This window comes from Cataglyphis hispanica, chromosome 19 (genome assembly GCF_021464435.1).
Source record: "Cataglyphis hispanica isolate Lineage 1 chromosome 19, ULB_Chis1_1.0, whole genome shotgun sequence".
Lineage (NCBI taxonomy): Eukaryota > Metazoa > Arthropoda > Insecta > Hymenoptera > Formicidae > Cataglyphis > Cataglyphis hispanica.
Window position 1 is genome coordinate 1,487,457 of NC_065972.1, and position 17,726 is coordinate 1,505,182.

A 17,726-nucleotide genomic window follows, 5' to 3' on the forward strand; every position below is an offset into this window, starting at 1 on the left:
CGGGTTGTCGTTGTCAGAAGGGAAGCGAGAAAATTCGGTAGAGAGAATGTCACGATCGAGTGTCTTGATTTATCGGGATGTATCGAGTGCACGCCAGCCATCCTATCGAACTCTTTGGAGGAAATAGGAGATACGTTAGTTGGACGAACGGCCGCCTGTGATAATTGAAACCGTTAATTAAATCTCGGGGATAAGCTGCGCGGCTAAATGAGTTTTTAGATCGTCGCCTCTCGAAGTAGCCAAGGGATGAAATCTCTGTCGTTTCATTCCCCATATCGCTTGCCCAACGTTTGCAAGCGATATTTGATCCCTCATATTGTTTTATCTCATTCAGAAACTGAGCAAGTCTTTTTTCCTTCTACTTCTCAAATATATATTTATCGTGAAAACTGAAAATTATATTAAGAAAAATAAATCTATTTTTATGATAATGTGTTTTATTTTGTTTTATTTGGTTTTAAATATGTATTAATTTTTATAAACACACAAAGTTTTATTAAACAAATATTAAATATTAAATAAAATAATAAAAGTCGTATAAGTATATTGGCAATTACAAAATGCGATCGCGCTTCATCTACCGTTGCTTTATTACATTTGGCGGTGAAATGATTTATTTGCAATCGGTGACAAGTTCGATATTCCCGTGTCAGCAGAAAGTTTCGAACGGATTTTCCGATAAGTCTCTCTCAGAGAAGGCCGTCGTCCTAGTCTAATTTGCGGATCGCTAAAAGGAAACTACGTCGTTCGAGGGACAGGGTGGAGAAGAATTTATAGTTGCCGTAATATCGAAAACTCACCGTGTGAATAGTTCGTAAGGGAGGACGTTATAAATTTCGGGGACTAATCCCATTCTTCCATTCTCGCGAACAAACTCTGGCGATAATTTTTCGTCCGATGTAAATCAGAGGTCCTCCTGGAGGAGCGTCCTCTCCAGGATTCGCGCTCGAAAGCTTCTTAAATACAATTAAAAAATTACCCTGTCTGCAGAGGGTAAGAAATATCGACGACAGCCAAAGAATAATGTTCCGATGGAAATTTTATCCTTACTCGTGTTTTCCAATTACTTGTATAAGAGAATCTTGAAAGAAAGGCTTTAGAATGATTTAGTCAAAAGTTGTTATATTTTTACATCAGCTGTAAAATGTTTAATTTACCTCTCTTGTTTCAGGTCAAAGAAATTTAAGAAAGTATCCGGTCATGGTGTTTATTCATGGCGAGAGCTTCGAATGGAATAGTGGCAATCCTTACGATGGCACTATACTGGCAGCTTACGGCAATGTTGTTTTCGTTACAATTAACTTTCGACTCGGCATCTTAGGTAAGAAGCGTAAAAAAAAAAAATCAAAAAAACTTTAAGAAAGACGTATCAGTTGGTCGCGCAGCGAGAATCGATTTGCATCTTCTTCTTATCGCTCTTAAAGCATGCATCTGTAAGCGGAGGAAGCTATCGATCGATGCACGCCGTGCAGAAAAATACTAACGCCTAATATACTTTTACTGTTCCGTATAAATAACTTTGTTCGTCGTTCGCCAAGGCTGCCTGCCTGTGCCTCGCAAACTTCTTATCTAAATTTTTATTGCCCCGAGCTTTTCAATATCGAACCTCCTCGTCCTCTCAAAGAAAGTTCGCCGCACGATACAAGGCGGTCGACTTATCGCATCGCCGCGAAAGTGTAAACGATGCTCTGCGTCGTCTCAATTTAAATCGCGAATAAACCATCTGGTAAAATCAAGAGAAGAATAATAATCGGCTTAACAAGTGAAACTTCGTTTAAAGTGACTATAGAAAATATTCATATGAGCGATTCAACAGCAATGAGGTCGCGTTAGATTGCGGCACGATGCTTTTTCTGGTATATGAAAAAAAAAAAGACTAAATTATTCTACATTGTACCGGTGTGTACACTGTTCTCCCCCTTCTCTCTCTCTCTCTCTCATTGTTAAAGTAACCGACATACTAGTAGAGCATATATTTCGCTACACGAGAGTAGCGGTCATGCGAAAGCGTCATTATTCAGAAAGTCCGTTAAAAACTGCCATCCAGAAGCGCGGCTCATCGCGACACCCGCAATCCGAAATTGTCGTGTACAATGCTCGTTCTGAAGGGGTTAACAGCAGAATTCCCCAACAATCTCTTCTCGCGAGATGACAGCGACGGCGCGATGCAAATGGGCGGGAAGGGGCGGCGGGGTAAAGGGGTAAGGGATGGCTCGCGGCTCGCGCGCGCGAGTGCGGATATACATTCGGTACATCCGGTAAGTGGAGTGGTTCCGCGGGAGGAAAAAAGAGGCGGACGCGAAACCATAATCATAAATTAGGTTAAAGTGCTGGGGAAGCGCTTAGTAACCCCGACCCGCGCTCTAGGCGGCCCCGGAGTTAGCCCCCGTGAGGAGCCTGCGGATAACTTCGACCTCCTCCGTCGACCCCCCTCCCCCCTCCCCTTCTCGCACCCCTGCCCGCCGCTGCCATGTCCGCCCTGTGCGCAAAACATGGGAAAAATATGGTCCCGGGCGCGCGAAGTCGGCCCTGGAGCAAAAAGAGCCCCGACGATCGCGTTACCGCGCAAAAGTGCTTCATGTTTAAGCACGAAGGGGAGAATTTCGCATCTCCGTGGAGCTAATTAATTGGGACGCTAAATATATATGCGAGAAAGAGTCTCCGGGGATCTTGAAATCTAAAATCCCTTCTCCTTTACCTAGTTATTCGGAATCCCCGATAAGAAACGAAAATAAGAAAGGCATTTCTCTTGGACACTTACAAGATTCTTATTTTTAAGATAACAGATCTTATTAAAATTTGAACACAATCTCTTAGATTATCGTGATCGCATGAGCTTACCTTTTTTAAGTTTGTAAATTTTCAATTAATTTGAAAAAATTCTTATCCCATTTTTTGTCCAAATTTGGTTTCCTTGACTTTTATAATTCTAAATTCTAAGATGTTTAGAAGAAATTCTTGAAATTCCAGAGCATTTTTAACATTAAAAAATAAAATTAATTTCTTTTCAACTATTTCCTTAATTTAATTAATAATTGCGAGACTTTCATTGCAGGTTTTTTGAGGCCTGGGATTCGAGACGACACAGCAAGCAATTTCGGATTATTGGATCAAATAGCGGCCTTGCTTTGGCTTAGGGAAAATATCGCAGAATTTGGCGGCGATTTTGACAGAGTCACTTTGATCGGTCACGGAACTGGAGCTATATTTGCTAATTTACTTTTAATCAGCCCCGTCGCTAACAAGAAAGGTAAAGAAAATCAGCAGTTTTTATCTTATATGTATTAATTCTTAATCGCTTCTCTCTTGCTATAATTTTACAAAGTTTTCTTTGTTTCTTAAAGTACTTTCTCTTTTCTGCATGATTTATTTTCCATTTTTTTTTTTTTTTGTGCAATTGTCGTTTGACTCTTGTCAATTTCCGGCAATCGTTTTGAAAAAAGCAGGATCTCGAAATGTATCCATAATGATATTCGCTCGCAAGAATCAAAAGAACGATATGCAATCCGAGCTAATCCCTTCCCTCGCTGTAATTGGAAACATTATCCGTAGTCATAGGAGCGTACGGTGATCGCATATAGAGATCGCGATTTCCGAGTTGGCCGGAAATAATCGCGGGATTAATTGGAGGAATCAGGGCGGGTGAGATAGGCATACGTGCCCTTGCATTAAACGCGATACAATACACCTGCGTACGATCGAGGCAATGAATTCTGATGTACGTTTAAATGAATGATTTATTGATAAAATAATTTAAATTCAAGAATTAGCACAATTATAAGTATGAGAAAACGAGCATTTATTTAATAACCACCTTACGTAATAAATGTGCGAAATATGACAACTCTATCGGAGTGTCGCGTGTCACTAGATATTCAGATATCCACGACCCTTCAATTACCCTTTTCCTCGAATTTTCCCTCTTTTTCGAATAGAGCGAGCACTTGCGTCGCGATATTTCCGAGTTTGACAAGGAGCTAGGAATCACTGGTCTACACGTGTTCGAGGGTGAAGCACACATCGACCGCGAGCATTCAAGCACTCTCTCGGGCACCCGGCGACGGTGCTCCCGGTAGGATCAGCGAGAGAACGAGCGAGAAAGCAAGAAAAAAGACGTCGACCATTTTTCACCCGACCGGCTCGCAATAGCGGCCCGGGGAAAAGGAACTTTTCTCTTCCGCTCGAGCGCACAATGCCACCGCGTCCGGCCGATAATTATATTGTGCAATGAAAAATAACCGGACTTAATATTTTACACGTCGAGACAGAAATGCCTGGTCGTGTCATGCGAGGGTTCTCAAATAATTGCTGCCGTTTTATACACGTATTTATGTCCACATTTCTCTTCTTTTTGCGTATGATAACACGAATTTAATCATTTGCATCCTGAACAAACAACTTTTTTCTTTAAGAAGATATATACGTATCTCTTCTCTTTAATCTTGCTTAGATTCTTGAAACTTTTGAATTTTAAGAATACGAAAAAATTTGATTATTTAAAAAAAATTTGTAATAATTCCAATATACTTTTTTTTTCCGAAGAAACACCCGATGATTTGAGAATTGTTGGACCGCATTGAGTTATTAATCTGTGCGGTACCTTTTATTCTTGTTGGCGCAGGCTTGTTTAAACGGGCTATTCTGATGTCTGGATCGGCAATGAGCGCGGACGCCATCGGTAAGGCGCCACTGCAAATCACCAAGCAGGTAAAGAAAGCTGCATAATAGTCGCGAATAAAAACGCGAAAGATGAGGATTGATGCGCGCGGATTTTAGTTTCGCGGAATGACAAATCGTTACGCGCGGCATTTATTATCATTAATTCTACGATTGACTTAATTTCTGAATTTCAAAGGTCTCTATGCGTTCCTAGTTTCTCTCTCGAGTTCTTAAGGTCGTTAGATAAGTCACTCGCAAAATTAATCAAATGTTTTAAAAATTCATAAAAGTGTTTATAATGTATAACGAGAAAGAGGAAAAACAGCAAAAAAGAAAGAGAAGATTTTTAACAATTAAAATAATTATATATTCTTATATATATTATTCTTTTGATAAATCTTAAATATTTATCGAAAGAATAATATAAGATTAAAATGCCAGAAATATTTCTCTTAAAAATTTTTTGAAATTTTTAAAGCATTTGATTGTAATTTCATAAATTGTTGTTTTCTTCTGAATATTTTCGAACATTGAAATCTATTTCACAGTCTATGATTTTCAGACTCTCAAATTTTAAACTCATGAAATTTCCAAACAAATCGATAAATTCCCAAAATTCCAGGATAGAAAAAGGATCGTTTATCGCGATTTTTTTTTTTTATGCGACGATATATGATTCGCAAATGATCGTGATCAATGTCGGGGGTCGTTTTTCAGGTGGCCCATGCTCTCAACTGTCCGACCACCAGTGACAGTGAACTGGCGAGTTGCTTGCGTAACCAGGAGGTAGATACGCTGCTACACGTGAAAATCCACAAACCGAAATACGTGCCGGCCTATGCGCCATTGATCGACCGTGCCGTCATCCCCGACAAACCGTCCAATTTAATGGAGAACGCTCAACTCTTTGGAAGGTATGATTTTTTCCATTTAATAGAGGATATAGGAAATGAGGAGATGAGATGTTTAAATTTTTGAATGTAAAGTAATAAGTAAAGAATCGCATCTATCTTGATGTATATAAATTTTGATCGAGCGACACTCCTGTAAATGTAACTCCCTTACAAGCAAATTAAGCACACGACGAATCGTACGTTGTTTTCAGGTTCGATTTGCTGTACGGCGTGACCGAGTCCGAAAAATTTCACATCCTGCCACCAGTTGCTTTGTTGCATGGCATGCTTGATGGACAACGAGATGAAATTTTGCGAGATTTTGCCAAAGTAATTTATTTCTTATTAATTTGCTCGTCTCAATGAAGAATATTATTTGTTGAGACAGTTTTTTTTTTTTCTTAGAATTTTGAATCTTTCAGAGAATCTGCAGATCATTAAATTTTTTAATTTCTATCTTTTTATCTTCTTCACTCTCTAGATTCTTCTTAGATTTAATTCCTAAATTTAGATCTGACTTTTAAATGTTCTGCTGCTAATTCTTTGAATTGCTTTATTTGAAATCTTTAGATTTACAAACAGATATTAGGATTATTAAAATCCCTTTCAGATTTTTATATCTTGACATTTTTAGAATCTCAAATCCGCATAATGATTTTCTGTATATCAAGAATATGTCCTCAGGCAACTCACGAACTGGAGCCAGAGCTGATTTTGTCGAAGGAGCTGGAGCAATACAAGCTCGGCAACTTTTTCAACGGATTCACGAAAGACTACGCCACGAAGAATCGAGACATGGTGCTGGAGGCGTTATCGGATAGCGGCACCGTGGCGCCGTTAATAATGACTGCCAATTTGCATTCAAGGGCGAACCCGAAGAGCTACATGTACGTCTTCTCGCATCCGAAAGCTATGCAAGACTACTCTGGCGTAAGTAGGTCTCTCAACGATACAACGAAGATCGATTATCGCGGCTCAGACGCCTCTCGACAAAGCGGGACCCGACACGGCACGGGAAAAATGTTGCGCATAAGAAGGAGGGAGTGAAATGCGGGGGATGGGGATGGACTGGCGGGGATGATGAGTTAAAGTGCACTTCCTTCAACGCTCCAATTCGTGCAGCTTCATGCAACGTTGTTGTTCCCTGATGCGGAGCATTGCTCTCCTGAAAACGAAGAGCATTTCTCACCGTCTCGCTTATCGAACAATCTGTGTGTGTGTAAAACGGGAAATTTACTTTTTCTAATTCCCAAAAATACGGGAGAAAGGAGAAAAAAATATACTATGATTTTCTGCAAGAATCGTAAGAAGTTTTGATTGCTCAGAGAAAGAGAGGGAGAGAGAGAGAGAGAGAGAGAGAGAAAGAGTACGCAAATTCTTCTTTTCTTACGAAACTTTAAATTAACAGATTAGTGAATTTATCTTTAGTGTACATATATGGTAAAAATTCTATTTTTAATAATTTTATATTCCTGCAAATGTGTCTTTAACAAAAATTTTACATCTTTTTTTTTTTTTTAACTATATTATATAAATTAATATTTTCTCTAATTTTAAATTTTTACAGAAATTTATTTTTAAAACTTGATTAAAATTTTAAATGCGAGAGATCAAAATGGTGGTAGCTTCCAATTAAATCTATTAATGGAAAATCATGTTCTTAAATTAACCGATGAGCTGGCATTTTAAAAGAGCTCACACGGCATTTTTGGAATATTTAACATAGTTGGCGTTGCATCCATTTGTCCCTGGTTTCTTAGTTCGGAAGGAACGAGTTGTGACCTAGTGGCGACCATTATGTTCGCACAGTCGGAGAAAGAAAAATCCGGGTTGCGAACCCATTTGGATTTCGGCCAACTATTTTTATCGTCGTTGCGTGCGCCCTGGCAACGACCTCACCATGCAGTAACCGAGAATATCGCTAAATTGAATGTACCTCTGGGTACAACGCCATCGTTGCGTCAACAAGGATATTAGATTTTAAATCTGCAAATAGCGATTCACGCAGCATACATCATTTCCATGTCAGCTCTCTCTCGCTCTCTTTATCTCCCTTTTTTGATCTCTCTCTTGTATACGCGACGAACGCGAGTCCGATGAATTTTAATTTTCACCCTCGTTCTCGTAAATTCCTCTCTTTATTGAACTTTACAAATTGACGCGTTTGTAAATACGCTCGGTTTATCGTGCTAAAAATAATTACAAATGCGATAAATCTGAGAACTAGCATCGAGAAAATTTCAATTGAAAATTGTTAGTGGAATTGATAATGAGGGAGTTTCTACGCTTAAAAAAAGTAGGTAATGTAACACTGATTACTCGAAAATATAGAAGTTTATCGTTACTTTTTCTATCATAACAATAACTGCTTATCTTGAGATGTTCTGCGAATTATTTTCCCGATATCTCAATTCAAGAACTTAAAGGTATTGTCGATTATATTTATTTAATGATTTATATATATACAACAATAAATGATAACAAAATTTAAAAGACTTTCTATATCACAATATTTCCTAAAAATTTTTAAAACGCATATATATATTTTTAAAAGTTGCGTAATAAATATAGATATTTACTTTATAAGAACAATAATATTTGTTACTTTATATAAAACAAATGTATATAAAATAATAGGTAAAAAGTAGAATAAAATAAATATAAAATCAAAATATTACAATAGATATAGTAAATATAAGAATGGAGATTTTAGAAAATGTAGAAAAAGAGGAAGAAGGTTGAAAAGAAGTAACAACATAAGCTTCGATATTTTCGAGTCACAAGTGGCGTCGAAGTATCGATAAAATACGTATGCTAGGGTATAAAAGCGCATTCAGTGATCTTGTTATGTTATAGCAACAACATCAACATACCGTGCACGGCGAGGAATTGCCTTATGTACTGGGTGTTCCATTGGACGGCAGCAAGTACGACTTACGAGGTCGATACGATATGCGAGAGACGCTGTTTTCAGAAGCCATTATGAACTGGTGGTGCAGCTTTGCTTATCATGGGTGAGTTGTTAAAAAAAAATGCATTTAGCGATCCATAGTATATATCTTACAAAGCATCCTTTGTACATTTGATTCTATATGAAAACTTAAGCTTAACTGGTTTAATAAAAAGAGAAAGGAACTAGCAGATGCATTATGTAAGGATATACAATTAAATATTGAAATATCTTTCCTCTATTAATTTTCACTTGTCAACTTTTACATCAAAATATTTATTTTAACTCACACAAATTAAAACTTAATTTGTGTGAGTTAAAATAATAATTTTAATTCACACAATAATAAAAAATTTTAATTCACACAAATTAAAACTTAATTGTAAATATAAATAATAATGTAAATATTTATATTAAAAAGCTTTATTAATTTGAATAATAGACAAATGGAAAATATATTTAAAACGCATTCTTCTTGTGCATTACTCATGTTATTTTCAGAAACGTTTTGCGTTTTATTCAGTGCAACAAATTATTAATTGAAAAATACGAGAATAAAATATTCAGAGAGCTAGTTGCTGGTAATAACAAGTTTAATGAGAAAAATAAACGTATAAACAAATAATTTGCAATAACGTGCAAAATGATTACATTGCGTATTAGAATTAAAGAGAAATTAAGATTCGTATTAAAAGTTGAATGTATGAGTGGTGGTAACCGCGTAGAACAATCGTATTTAATAATAGTGGCCAACAATTGTTGTTGGGCGTTGACGCGAAAATTTCTAGTTGCTAAAGTTAAACTTGACACACACATATTCGAGAACGGATTTTCAATTAACTAAACATTCAGGCGTTTAATTAAACCGAACGGCAATATATTTTTCCGTTGTACATTCGGAAACAACTGAGCTTTATAAACATCAATTTAAAACACAATTTTACAAATATTCAAATATAGAATCGAATAAACTAGAAGATAAATAACTTCAGGAATAGAATTTAAAGAACAATTTTGAAATATCAATTAAAATATAAATTAGTTGTGAATTTGTTTTGAAAATTAAAATCATGCTTTTTGAAAATAGATAATGTGGGAAATATGCAAAATCTAGAAATTAATTATGTTTAATTATTGAATTACATATTTTAAAAATGAATTATATTGCAATTGTGATTTCAGAGAACAAAAGTGAATTCGAGATCTTTTAAGAGTGACACATGTTTTTGATGCTTTTAACTGACGCATTATTCAAAATTCAATAGCTTGCCGGCAAAACTACAAAAAAGGAAGTACAAAACTTATAAATTTTATCTGATTGTTTATTAAAAATTTCTGTTAAATTAAATTATTAAATTTTTTTCTTGCTTTATTCAATTTTCTTGTTTTGTGATAAATGTATAGAATATATAATACACGCGCGTTTTTTTGTTCGGATTTTTGTCTTAAATTAACTTGACGCAATTTGACGCTTATGTTGATGTTCGATATTGTCGATTTAACGATCCGACGAATCGGCTGTTTTAATTTGCACGATGAAAACATTATCTACAGCTATGAATAATTTTGTTTTATCCAGCAAAACATTTCATTTTATTCGGTTGAACAAGCCCAATGTTCTCGTGATACAAAGCCACTTTTGTTTAAGCCGAAAGAAAGAGAGACAGAGAGGTATATCGAATTTCTAATTATATTAAAAATTTATTTCAACACATAAAATCGTTTAAATCGCAAAATGTGATTTAATGTTAAATTATATTATAAATTTGAAAATGAATCTCTGCATAAATAAGAATATTGAATCTGCAATTGTATTAAAACTTAAACTTTTTAATTTTTATATCATTAATTTTAAAATAGACTTATATTCTTATTTGACCTGTATAGCAAAAATATTAAAATCTATATTGAAATGGAATTAAAATAAAATATTAGCTATTTCATTCAACATATTTTTAATTATTTTATAGGTAGAATATTGTTCTGTTATTAATATTTGTGCACGACAGAATTATATGCAATTTTAAATTCTTTGATATTATTCATGCATATAATTTTCATTATTTATAAAATAAAATATTAGACAAAATTGAGAGTATTAAAATATTACACTTTTTGTATTGCTTATTTTAAATTAATTATTAATTGTTATATGTGTTAGAAATAAATGTAAGTTTGATAATCTTGATGGCTGATTAAGATCATAAAATTCCCTCTTTCGCACACAATAGAATTTCTGTAAAATAATTTTGAATGTCTATATTTTGTTATGAAATGTTTATAAATTCATTTTGCTGCGAAATATGGAACCATGTATTGCATTGCGTTCACGCAATTTTTTGTCAGATACTGATGCTTCGAACATGTGGTTTGACTAGTTTATTTATGCATTACAATGGAATAAACGGTGAAACTCAAGGAAAACTAGGTCCGTGCAATTAAGCAAAACAGAGGTATTTAGATTTAACGTGGTAAACGTTACGCGTTTGTAAACGTCACGCAGCAAGATCGATATTTCATGTGTTGTTGTATCTACCGTAAGGGCGCGTCTCTTTGCGAGAATAAACGACGCGCAGCATCTGTACGGGAGCACCGTCGGTGATAACGAATGACAGAAGAATAGCTTTTTTTTTGTCGTAAGCTGCATGAAATCTGTCACCGATTGATCAAATCGTGTTTGTTCAACCCGTTCGAAAATCATTTTCTCACGTTTGAATTATCGATGTGCATAGAGACAAGTGATGTATTATATTTTTAAAATTGACAACGGCAATTGTTGATTAATATCAAAGATTCTGCGTGCATTACAATGTTATGTTTTAAAAATTTTAAATGAATATAGGAAAAAGTTCGTCGAATTAAAATTCCACAGTCTAAATATTCATATTTTAAATTACAAAATATCGATGTTTATAATTTTCAAACATTCCGGGAATTTAAATTCCGCGAAATTGAATCCTCAAAAAAGTCCAATCGCGCGTTAATTTTACAGTTATTTTATTTTATTTTAGGCAGAAGGGTATATATTGAAAATTTTCATGCATTATTATGAATTATTCAATATCTTCTTCTATATCACATTCCAATTTCCTCGTGCTATTAATCCCAAGTCGGTCTGTATAGTTCGACAAAAGTTATTAGGCGCATTTCTGCTGCATTAATCATTCGTCATTATTTATGAAAGAAAATATTTGAATCCCACAGGAATCCGAATGTCGTCAAGCAACAATCCTACTTGACTAATGTGTTCAAGGAACGGGGTCAGTACGAGATCGAGTGGCCAGAATACGATCCTATCAATCAGACATATTTCAATCTAAGTAAGGTTGCAAAAATCTCGATACTGGTATACCCTGAAGGAAGATAGTTTTAAACAAAAAACTTTTACTTATAATATAATATTTTTTTGTCAATATATTAATTTTATCTTTTCATATGGTTAAAATAATGAAACAAAGTTTATTACGTACATATATCTTGCTACAAAAAAATTTGGTTTATCAATCAAGAAATTCCTTAATTCCATGAATTATTTGATACGCGACATATTTTCTCTCCCATGCAGCCATACCACCTAACATAGGTACGCACTATCGCACGGCGGAGATGCAGTTCTGGAATGAGGATCTGCCCAATCTGCTCAGGCACCCGAATAAAGACATCTCGGGCCCGACACGATCGAGAGGACCGCGACCGCAGATTCTCGACTTCGCCGATGGGATCGGCAAATATGCCAACACTACCGCAAATCGAAAGTACGAAACCTACGGTGCCAGGTAGGTAGTAGAGATGGCTAATTAATTACACGTGTATATTTGAAATTCCTGCGGAAGGAGTTTCTTTATTGAGAATTTTATACAAGTTGTTAGAGAAAAAAAGTGTGACGAACGAGAAATTAATTTAGAAAAATATTAGTTTCAATTTATATTAATTTGCCTAATTTTGTATACCTCGTTAGTATCACGAATTGTGAAACATATTTTTCTCCCAGCAGATACACAACTCCGTCAAACACATTTTCTAACACGGACAAGCCATTTTCAATCGCGATTACGACGGATGGAAGCATCGGGGAGAGATCTACGGTAGAGACTGACACGTTAAAAAGCTCGTCGACGATGATAATGGTGATTGTCTTCTTCGTGGTGTTTATACTGATAAACTTTACGGCCTTTCTGTACATCTACTATAAAAAGCAGAGCGTAAAAGGGAAGGAGAAATCGTTGAAGAGGCGAGCCAGCGAGAAGAAAGACGACTCCGTCAAGAGGTCGAAGACTGATAAGCACGAGAACCATTACGGCCAGCTGGGCTACAAAAGCGACAGCAAGCCAGATCTGAACGACGTGATAAAGAATGACAAGGCGTACGACAACAATTCCAACTTTGGACGCAGATCGAAACTGTCGCGGCAAAACTCCAGTTCCACCATTGACACTCACATCAAGGTCAGGGAGTGGATTCAACAGGAGATTGTACACAGGTCAGTGAATTTCAAAGCAAATACATTTTTACATAATAATAATTACATAGTAATTTTTACATAGTAATAATTTTTACGTAATAATTAATCTGTAACGTTATCTTTTTGAAAAGTTTTGAATATTATTTGTAATGCATATTATATTTACGAATATTACGTTTATATATCGATGTAAATTTTCTTATTAAAATGAAATTAATATCTTATTGAATGCAATTGTTGTAGAATAATTAATAATAAAATTGATTGAAATTTGATACAATTTATTCATTGGTTGGTTAGAACCGTTGGATTATTTTTAGACTGTTCTATTTTGTGAGGCTGCTTAGGCAATCAATCATCCAATAATTTTCTTGGAAAGATAAAAATCTTCTCTCTTTAGAATGTCAAAATCAGAGTCAAGATTTTAAAATTTCAAGATTTACATTTTTAAGTCAAGTAAAATTAAATAGTTGGTTTTAACTGGACTAAATAATTACTAAACTTGTATTAAATTCTTCGTCATTCTGACATCATACTGTAAACTATTTATTTGCCGTTCTCGATATAACAGTCAACATTCGAACTCGAGTTGTATGTCTTTCCTAATTGCGAAGAGCTGAAGATACTTGGAGAACGCTTACCCTCGCAAATTCGTCGATCGCGGTGAGGGTTGCGCGATCCAGTAATCCAATTAAGGATCCCGGTTAAAGAGTGGTTGCTTTGAGACCTGGCCAGTATCACTCAAATCAGAGAATTGATTTTTCTCTCTCTTTTTTACCGTCCAATATTTCGTTAGGTGTATTGATTCGCGAAAATGGTTGACAAGTGCTATCCTACAAAGTTAATTGAACTCGTTAGAGCGCAACTTCGTATCTCGTCATTTAGCAAGCAATATTTGATTTGCAAATAATACCGTCAACAATATCGTATCTGCGTTTGTTACCACGTTGATTAAAATAAAAATAAGAACGTTAAAAAAAAAACTACAATTTAGAGGAAATTTTATACACGACGGCACAATAAAAATAAATAACTTTGCGAAATGTTTGCGTATCATGTATAAATTGTGCAATACATTTTTAAAATATTTCCATTTACTTTTTTTGGGGAAAAAAATTTTTTTGCACGTCAGTTATTAAACAGAATATATCCATTTATATATTTCAACTGCTCATCATTGCGACATGTATTACTTTTCCGTTTATTATTATGACTGTGAAATAATCGTAAAATCATATCTTTAAAATATACTTGATTACATATAAACATGTATTATAGCACAAAACAAACAAATAAATGTGTATTATTAAATGAATGCTTTTGATAAAAAAATAACTTGTTATTTGTTGATGTAGTACATGAGAGTAAAATTAATTAATTTCCGACGTGAAAGTACAATTGTTATTATTACTAGTCGTTACCATTTACGAAATGGCCTATTATGCCATTGATAATAACCATCAATAATAATGAATTTATAAATAAAAATAACGTAAAATTTAAATTTTACATAAAACTTATAACGGAGTATTATTTGACGTATATTGTAACATTAAATTGTACGCGAGGTAGTTTTTTTTGCAAAAATATTATTCATTGATCAAACATTTTTCGATAACGTTGATTAATATTATTTTCCAATTATTTTTTATTGTAAATATTAATTAAATTCTGGAAAAAATTACTATTACATTATTAATTGATAATTTTTTTATATTGCAGACAGAAATTGAGAGTTCTAGATTTAATATTATGAAAGAGAATAAATTTCATTTGAATTTTAGAAGATTGTTTTGTAATATATTGATTAGCTTTGACAAATACTTTCTTCAAGAATATTTGTAATAATCGAATCATTTGATTTTGTTTTGTTCATAGATGTTCACCGAGGTTTTTGCGCAAAACACGAGAAACGTTGCAGAAAGAGCATCAGGAGAAATTAAACAAGCAGCAGCAAGAAGAGAAGCAACGTATAATAGAGGAGGCGCTGAAAGAAAAAAAGGATGAACCGATCTATGACGAGAATCCGGCGCTCGTTGTGCGTCCCGGAAAAAAGTCGAAGCTGCCGAAAGTTTCCGTGGCGATTGACGCCACACCGGCGACGAGAACAGAGTCCATCCTTAATCAAGTGCCGATCGAGTTAATGAGGAGCATCGATGTGTCAAACGAATACGAACCGAGCGCGGATCAGCTGATGACACCCGAGGTTATTGTCATCGAGCATCATCACTCCAGAAGCGATCCTCTACCGATGGAGAACGTTCTGAAGACGATGATGCCGAATTTCTCTACTCCCAGAATTTACGAGTCTGATACAGAAAGCGCGAATAGTTTGTACGCTAAGATTAATCCCAAGCTGAAGTCTCGTCTGCCTCGTCCCGGCCCAACAAACGTCGAAGTATCCAATCAATCAAAGTACGAGAATCCTCCCGGCGAAGAAATCTATATAAAGAGCGGACCGATTTTAACGACCTTTGGCACAGGCGACGTAAACGTCACGTCTCGGGATCCAATCGTGGAGAGAGAGTGCATCAGCCCCGAGGAAGCTTTGCAGACAATCAAACGCCGAAATTATCCCAAGGTGCTACCGGATATCGAGAAGAGGCGATCACTCCCGGCGCCGAGTAGCCTCTTTATGTCGAAACAGCATGCGAATTCGTTGAAAGATTACAAAAACGGAAATAGAATAAATTTATCTTCGAGTCAACCGCCATTACCACCTCCCAGAATATTTGGACCCTCGAAAAGCCTCGAAAAGAGCGTCTTTTTCGCTGAGGAACACGAAAATCAAAGCGAGAGCGAACCGATCACGACGAATCTGCACGTGGGCCCGTTGCTGAAAAGACAGGATTCTACCAGGAATAACTCCGATCCTAATATAATAGATTCTTTGGAGGAAAGTAGAAGTGTTCAGCCCGGCGGAAGCGTGGATACCATTTACGCTAATCCAAAGTGTCCGCTTCATGGAGGTCAATATCGCTTCCCGCCGACCTCGCACAGTGTCGACGAGGATATCGGCAAATCCATTGCACTCTTGGAAGTGGGCAATCCAAATTGGTACAAACCAAGCGAGTCTCCGGCGGTAATGACGACAACGGCGTCCGAACCGCAAATCGTGGTCGGTAGGAACGAGAGAGACGCAGCGATGGAACCGAAGATCGTGATCACGCCAAGAGCGGTTAATCCATGCCAGGCCAATCAATATCCGACTCCGTCGACACCGGCATCCGAGGACAACAAGATCGAGCACGAACCTGACACGGTTTCGTGCGATCCAGCGCGAGATGGAGGATCATCGGAGAGACTGGACGATTCGCCGGCGGAGAGAAGGGAGCCGCGGATAATCATCACGCCGCGAGAGCCAAAAAATTGCGCCCCGGCGAGCAATCTGAAGCAGCCGAAGATCATCATAAAGCCAACGGCGAGTCTGCCGAGAAGCCGGGATCAGAGGAATATACCGAAGGTGTCAGCCATACCGTCGCCGGAACAACAAAATTCCCAGAACATCGAGAGAGACAGGGCGCTGGAGCAGAGGGAGAAGCCGTCCCTGAGGGAAAAGCCGAGGGTTACGAGGATACCATCGTTTTCGCGCAGACGGGAGGAGTCCGGGATTGAAAAACCGTCGTACGTAGAGAGAGCGGAGATGGCGTCGAGGGTAGAGACGGTGCCCAGTAAAATCATGAACGTGCCATCGACATTCGACGCCAGATCGTGCATACCGACGCCGACGACAACGCCGATGATGCCGAGAAGCGAGAGGACCCCCAGCACAGACTCGTCGTCCGCCAGCAACGGGAATTCCAGTAACTCGAATACCGGTACGATCAAACGCAAACCGGCGAGCAAGAAATAATTGGCTCTCGCGCCACGCGAGTCTAATCTCGCGAATGTAGATTCGGGATCTCACGTCGGATATTTCGATCAGATGTTGATGCGATTATAGTTCTCGATTTTTTTTTTTACGTCACAAAGCGTTTGCGAGTATTTAAAATATCGCGATCAAATAATGAATGGAAAAACAATCTTCTCTATAAATTTCACGTTTAAAATTTTTTTACGTATTTTTTTTTTATCTATGACACTACAAATTCATAAACCAATGAAACAATTATATTCTTCTTATATAAGATTAGCATTATTTATTATTATTTCAGAGTGCGACAGAACATTTTATTTATGTGTAACTTTTTTTTATTATTGTTATTATTAATTCTACTATTTTTCTACGACTAATTAAAATTATGCAAATAAATAACAAATATAATATAATTGTAAATTGTGTAAATATTAATACTATCGATGTTTAAGGCAATATAATATTATTAAGATTTAAGTCTATGGAGCAAACTGTATTACATATTTATAAGCTGTCAAGACTGCTCTAAACAACTGTTGATTGTTTGAACAATTTTATAAATCAATTTTGGATATCATTAATTAGACGTAATCTGCTAGTTGTTAATAATTTTCAAAGCGCTCGCGCTCTTTTATACGCGTGTAACTTTATACGATGAAAATATATGTTTTTCATACTTTTCCAGCAGAAAAGCCGATATGAAAGAATAAATTCCTCTTCGCGATTTATCATCCCTTTACGTAGACGGCGCACCATGTATCCCGCGACTTTACATGCGTCCCGCAAACTTTGTTATTAAGTGAAGCAGGCTCTATAAGTCGCGCAGATGCAGCGGCCGTGAACGGCAGGGCGAATCGGGACAAAGTGGTTGGCGAATTCTCACTTATATTACCGACGGAATCGAAT

At 36.3% G+C, this 17,726-nt stretch overlaps 1 protein-coding gene across 6 annotated transcripts in view; it reads left to right on the top strand.

Annotated features, from left to right (window-relative positions):
- Positions 1 to 17,489, top strand: part of LOC126856509 (uncharacterized) — a 48,632-nt gene extending 31,143 nt beyond the window's left edge. For 4 of the 6 annotated variants that reach the window (XM_050605055.1, XM_050605056.1, XM_050605058.1 and 1 more), the window contains 11 exons: positions 1,172 to 1,321; positions 3,056 to 3,250; positions 4,622 to 4,707; positions 5,377 to 5,573; positions 5,765 to 5,882; positions 6,237 to 6,482; positions 8,409 to 8,566; positions 11,707 to 11,822; positions 12,068 to 12,278; positions 12,494 to 12,982; positions 14,843 to 17,489. In XM_050605055.1, coding sequence (XP_050461012.1) covers positions 1,172 to 1,321; positions 3,056 to 3,250; positions 4,622 to 4,707; positions 5,377 to 5,573; positions 5,765 to 5,882; positions 6,237 to 6,482; positions 8,409 to 8,566; positions 11,707 to 11,822; positions 12,068 to 12,278; positions 12,494 to 12,982; positions 14,843 to 16,817 — 3,941 coding nt within the window. In that variant the 3' untranslated portion in view covers positions 16,818 to 17,489. The remainder of the gene's footprint in view (positions 1 to 1,171; positions 1,322 to 3,055; positions 3,251 to 4,621; positions 4,708 to 5,376; positions 5,574 to 5,764; positions 5,883 to 6,236; positions 6,483 to 8,408; positions 8,567 to 11,706; positions 11,823 to 12,067; positions 12,279 to 12,493; positions 12,983 to 14,842) is intronic. The other 2 variants (XM_050605061.1, XM_050605059.1) reach the window with 2 other exon arrangements.
- The last annotated feature ends 237 nt before the right edge of the window (positions 17,490 to 17,726 follow it).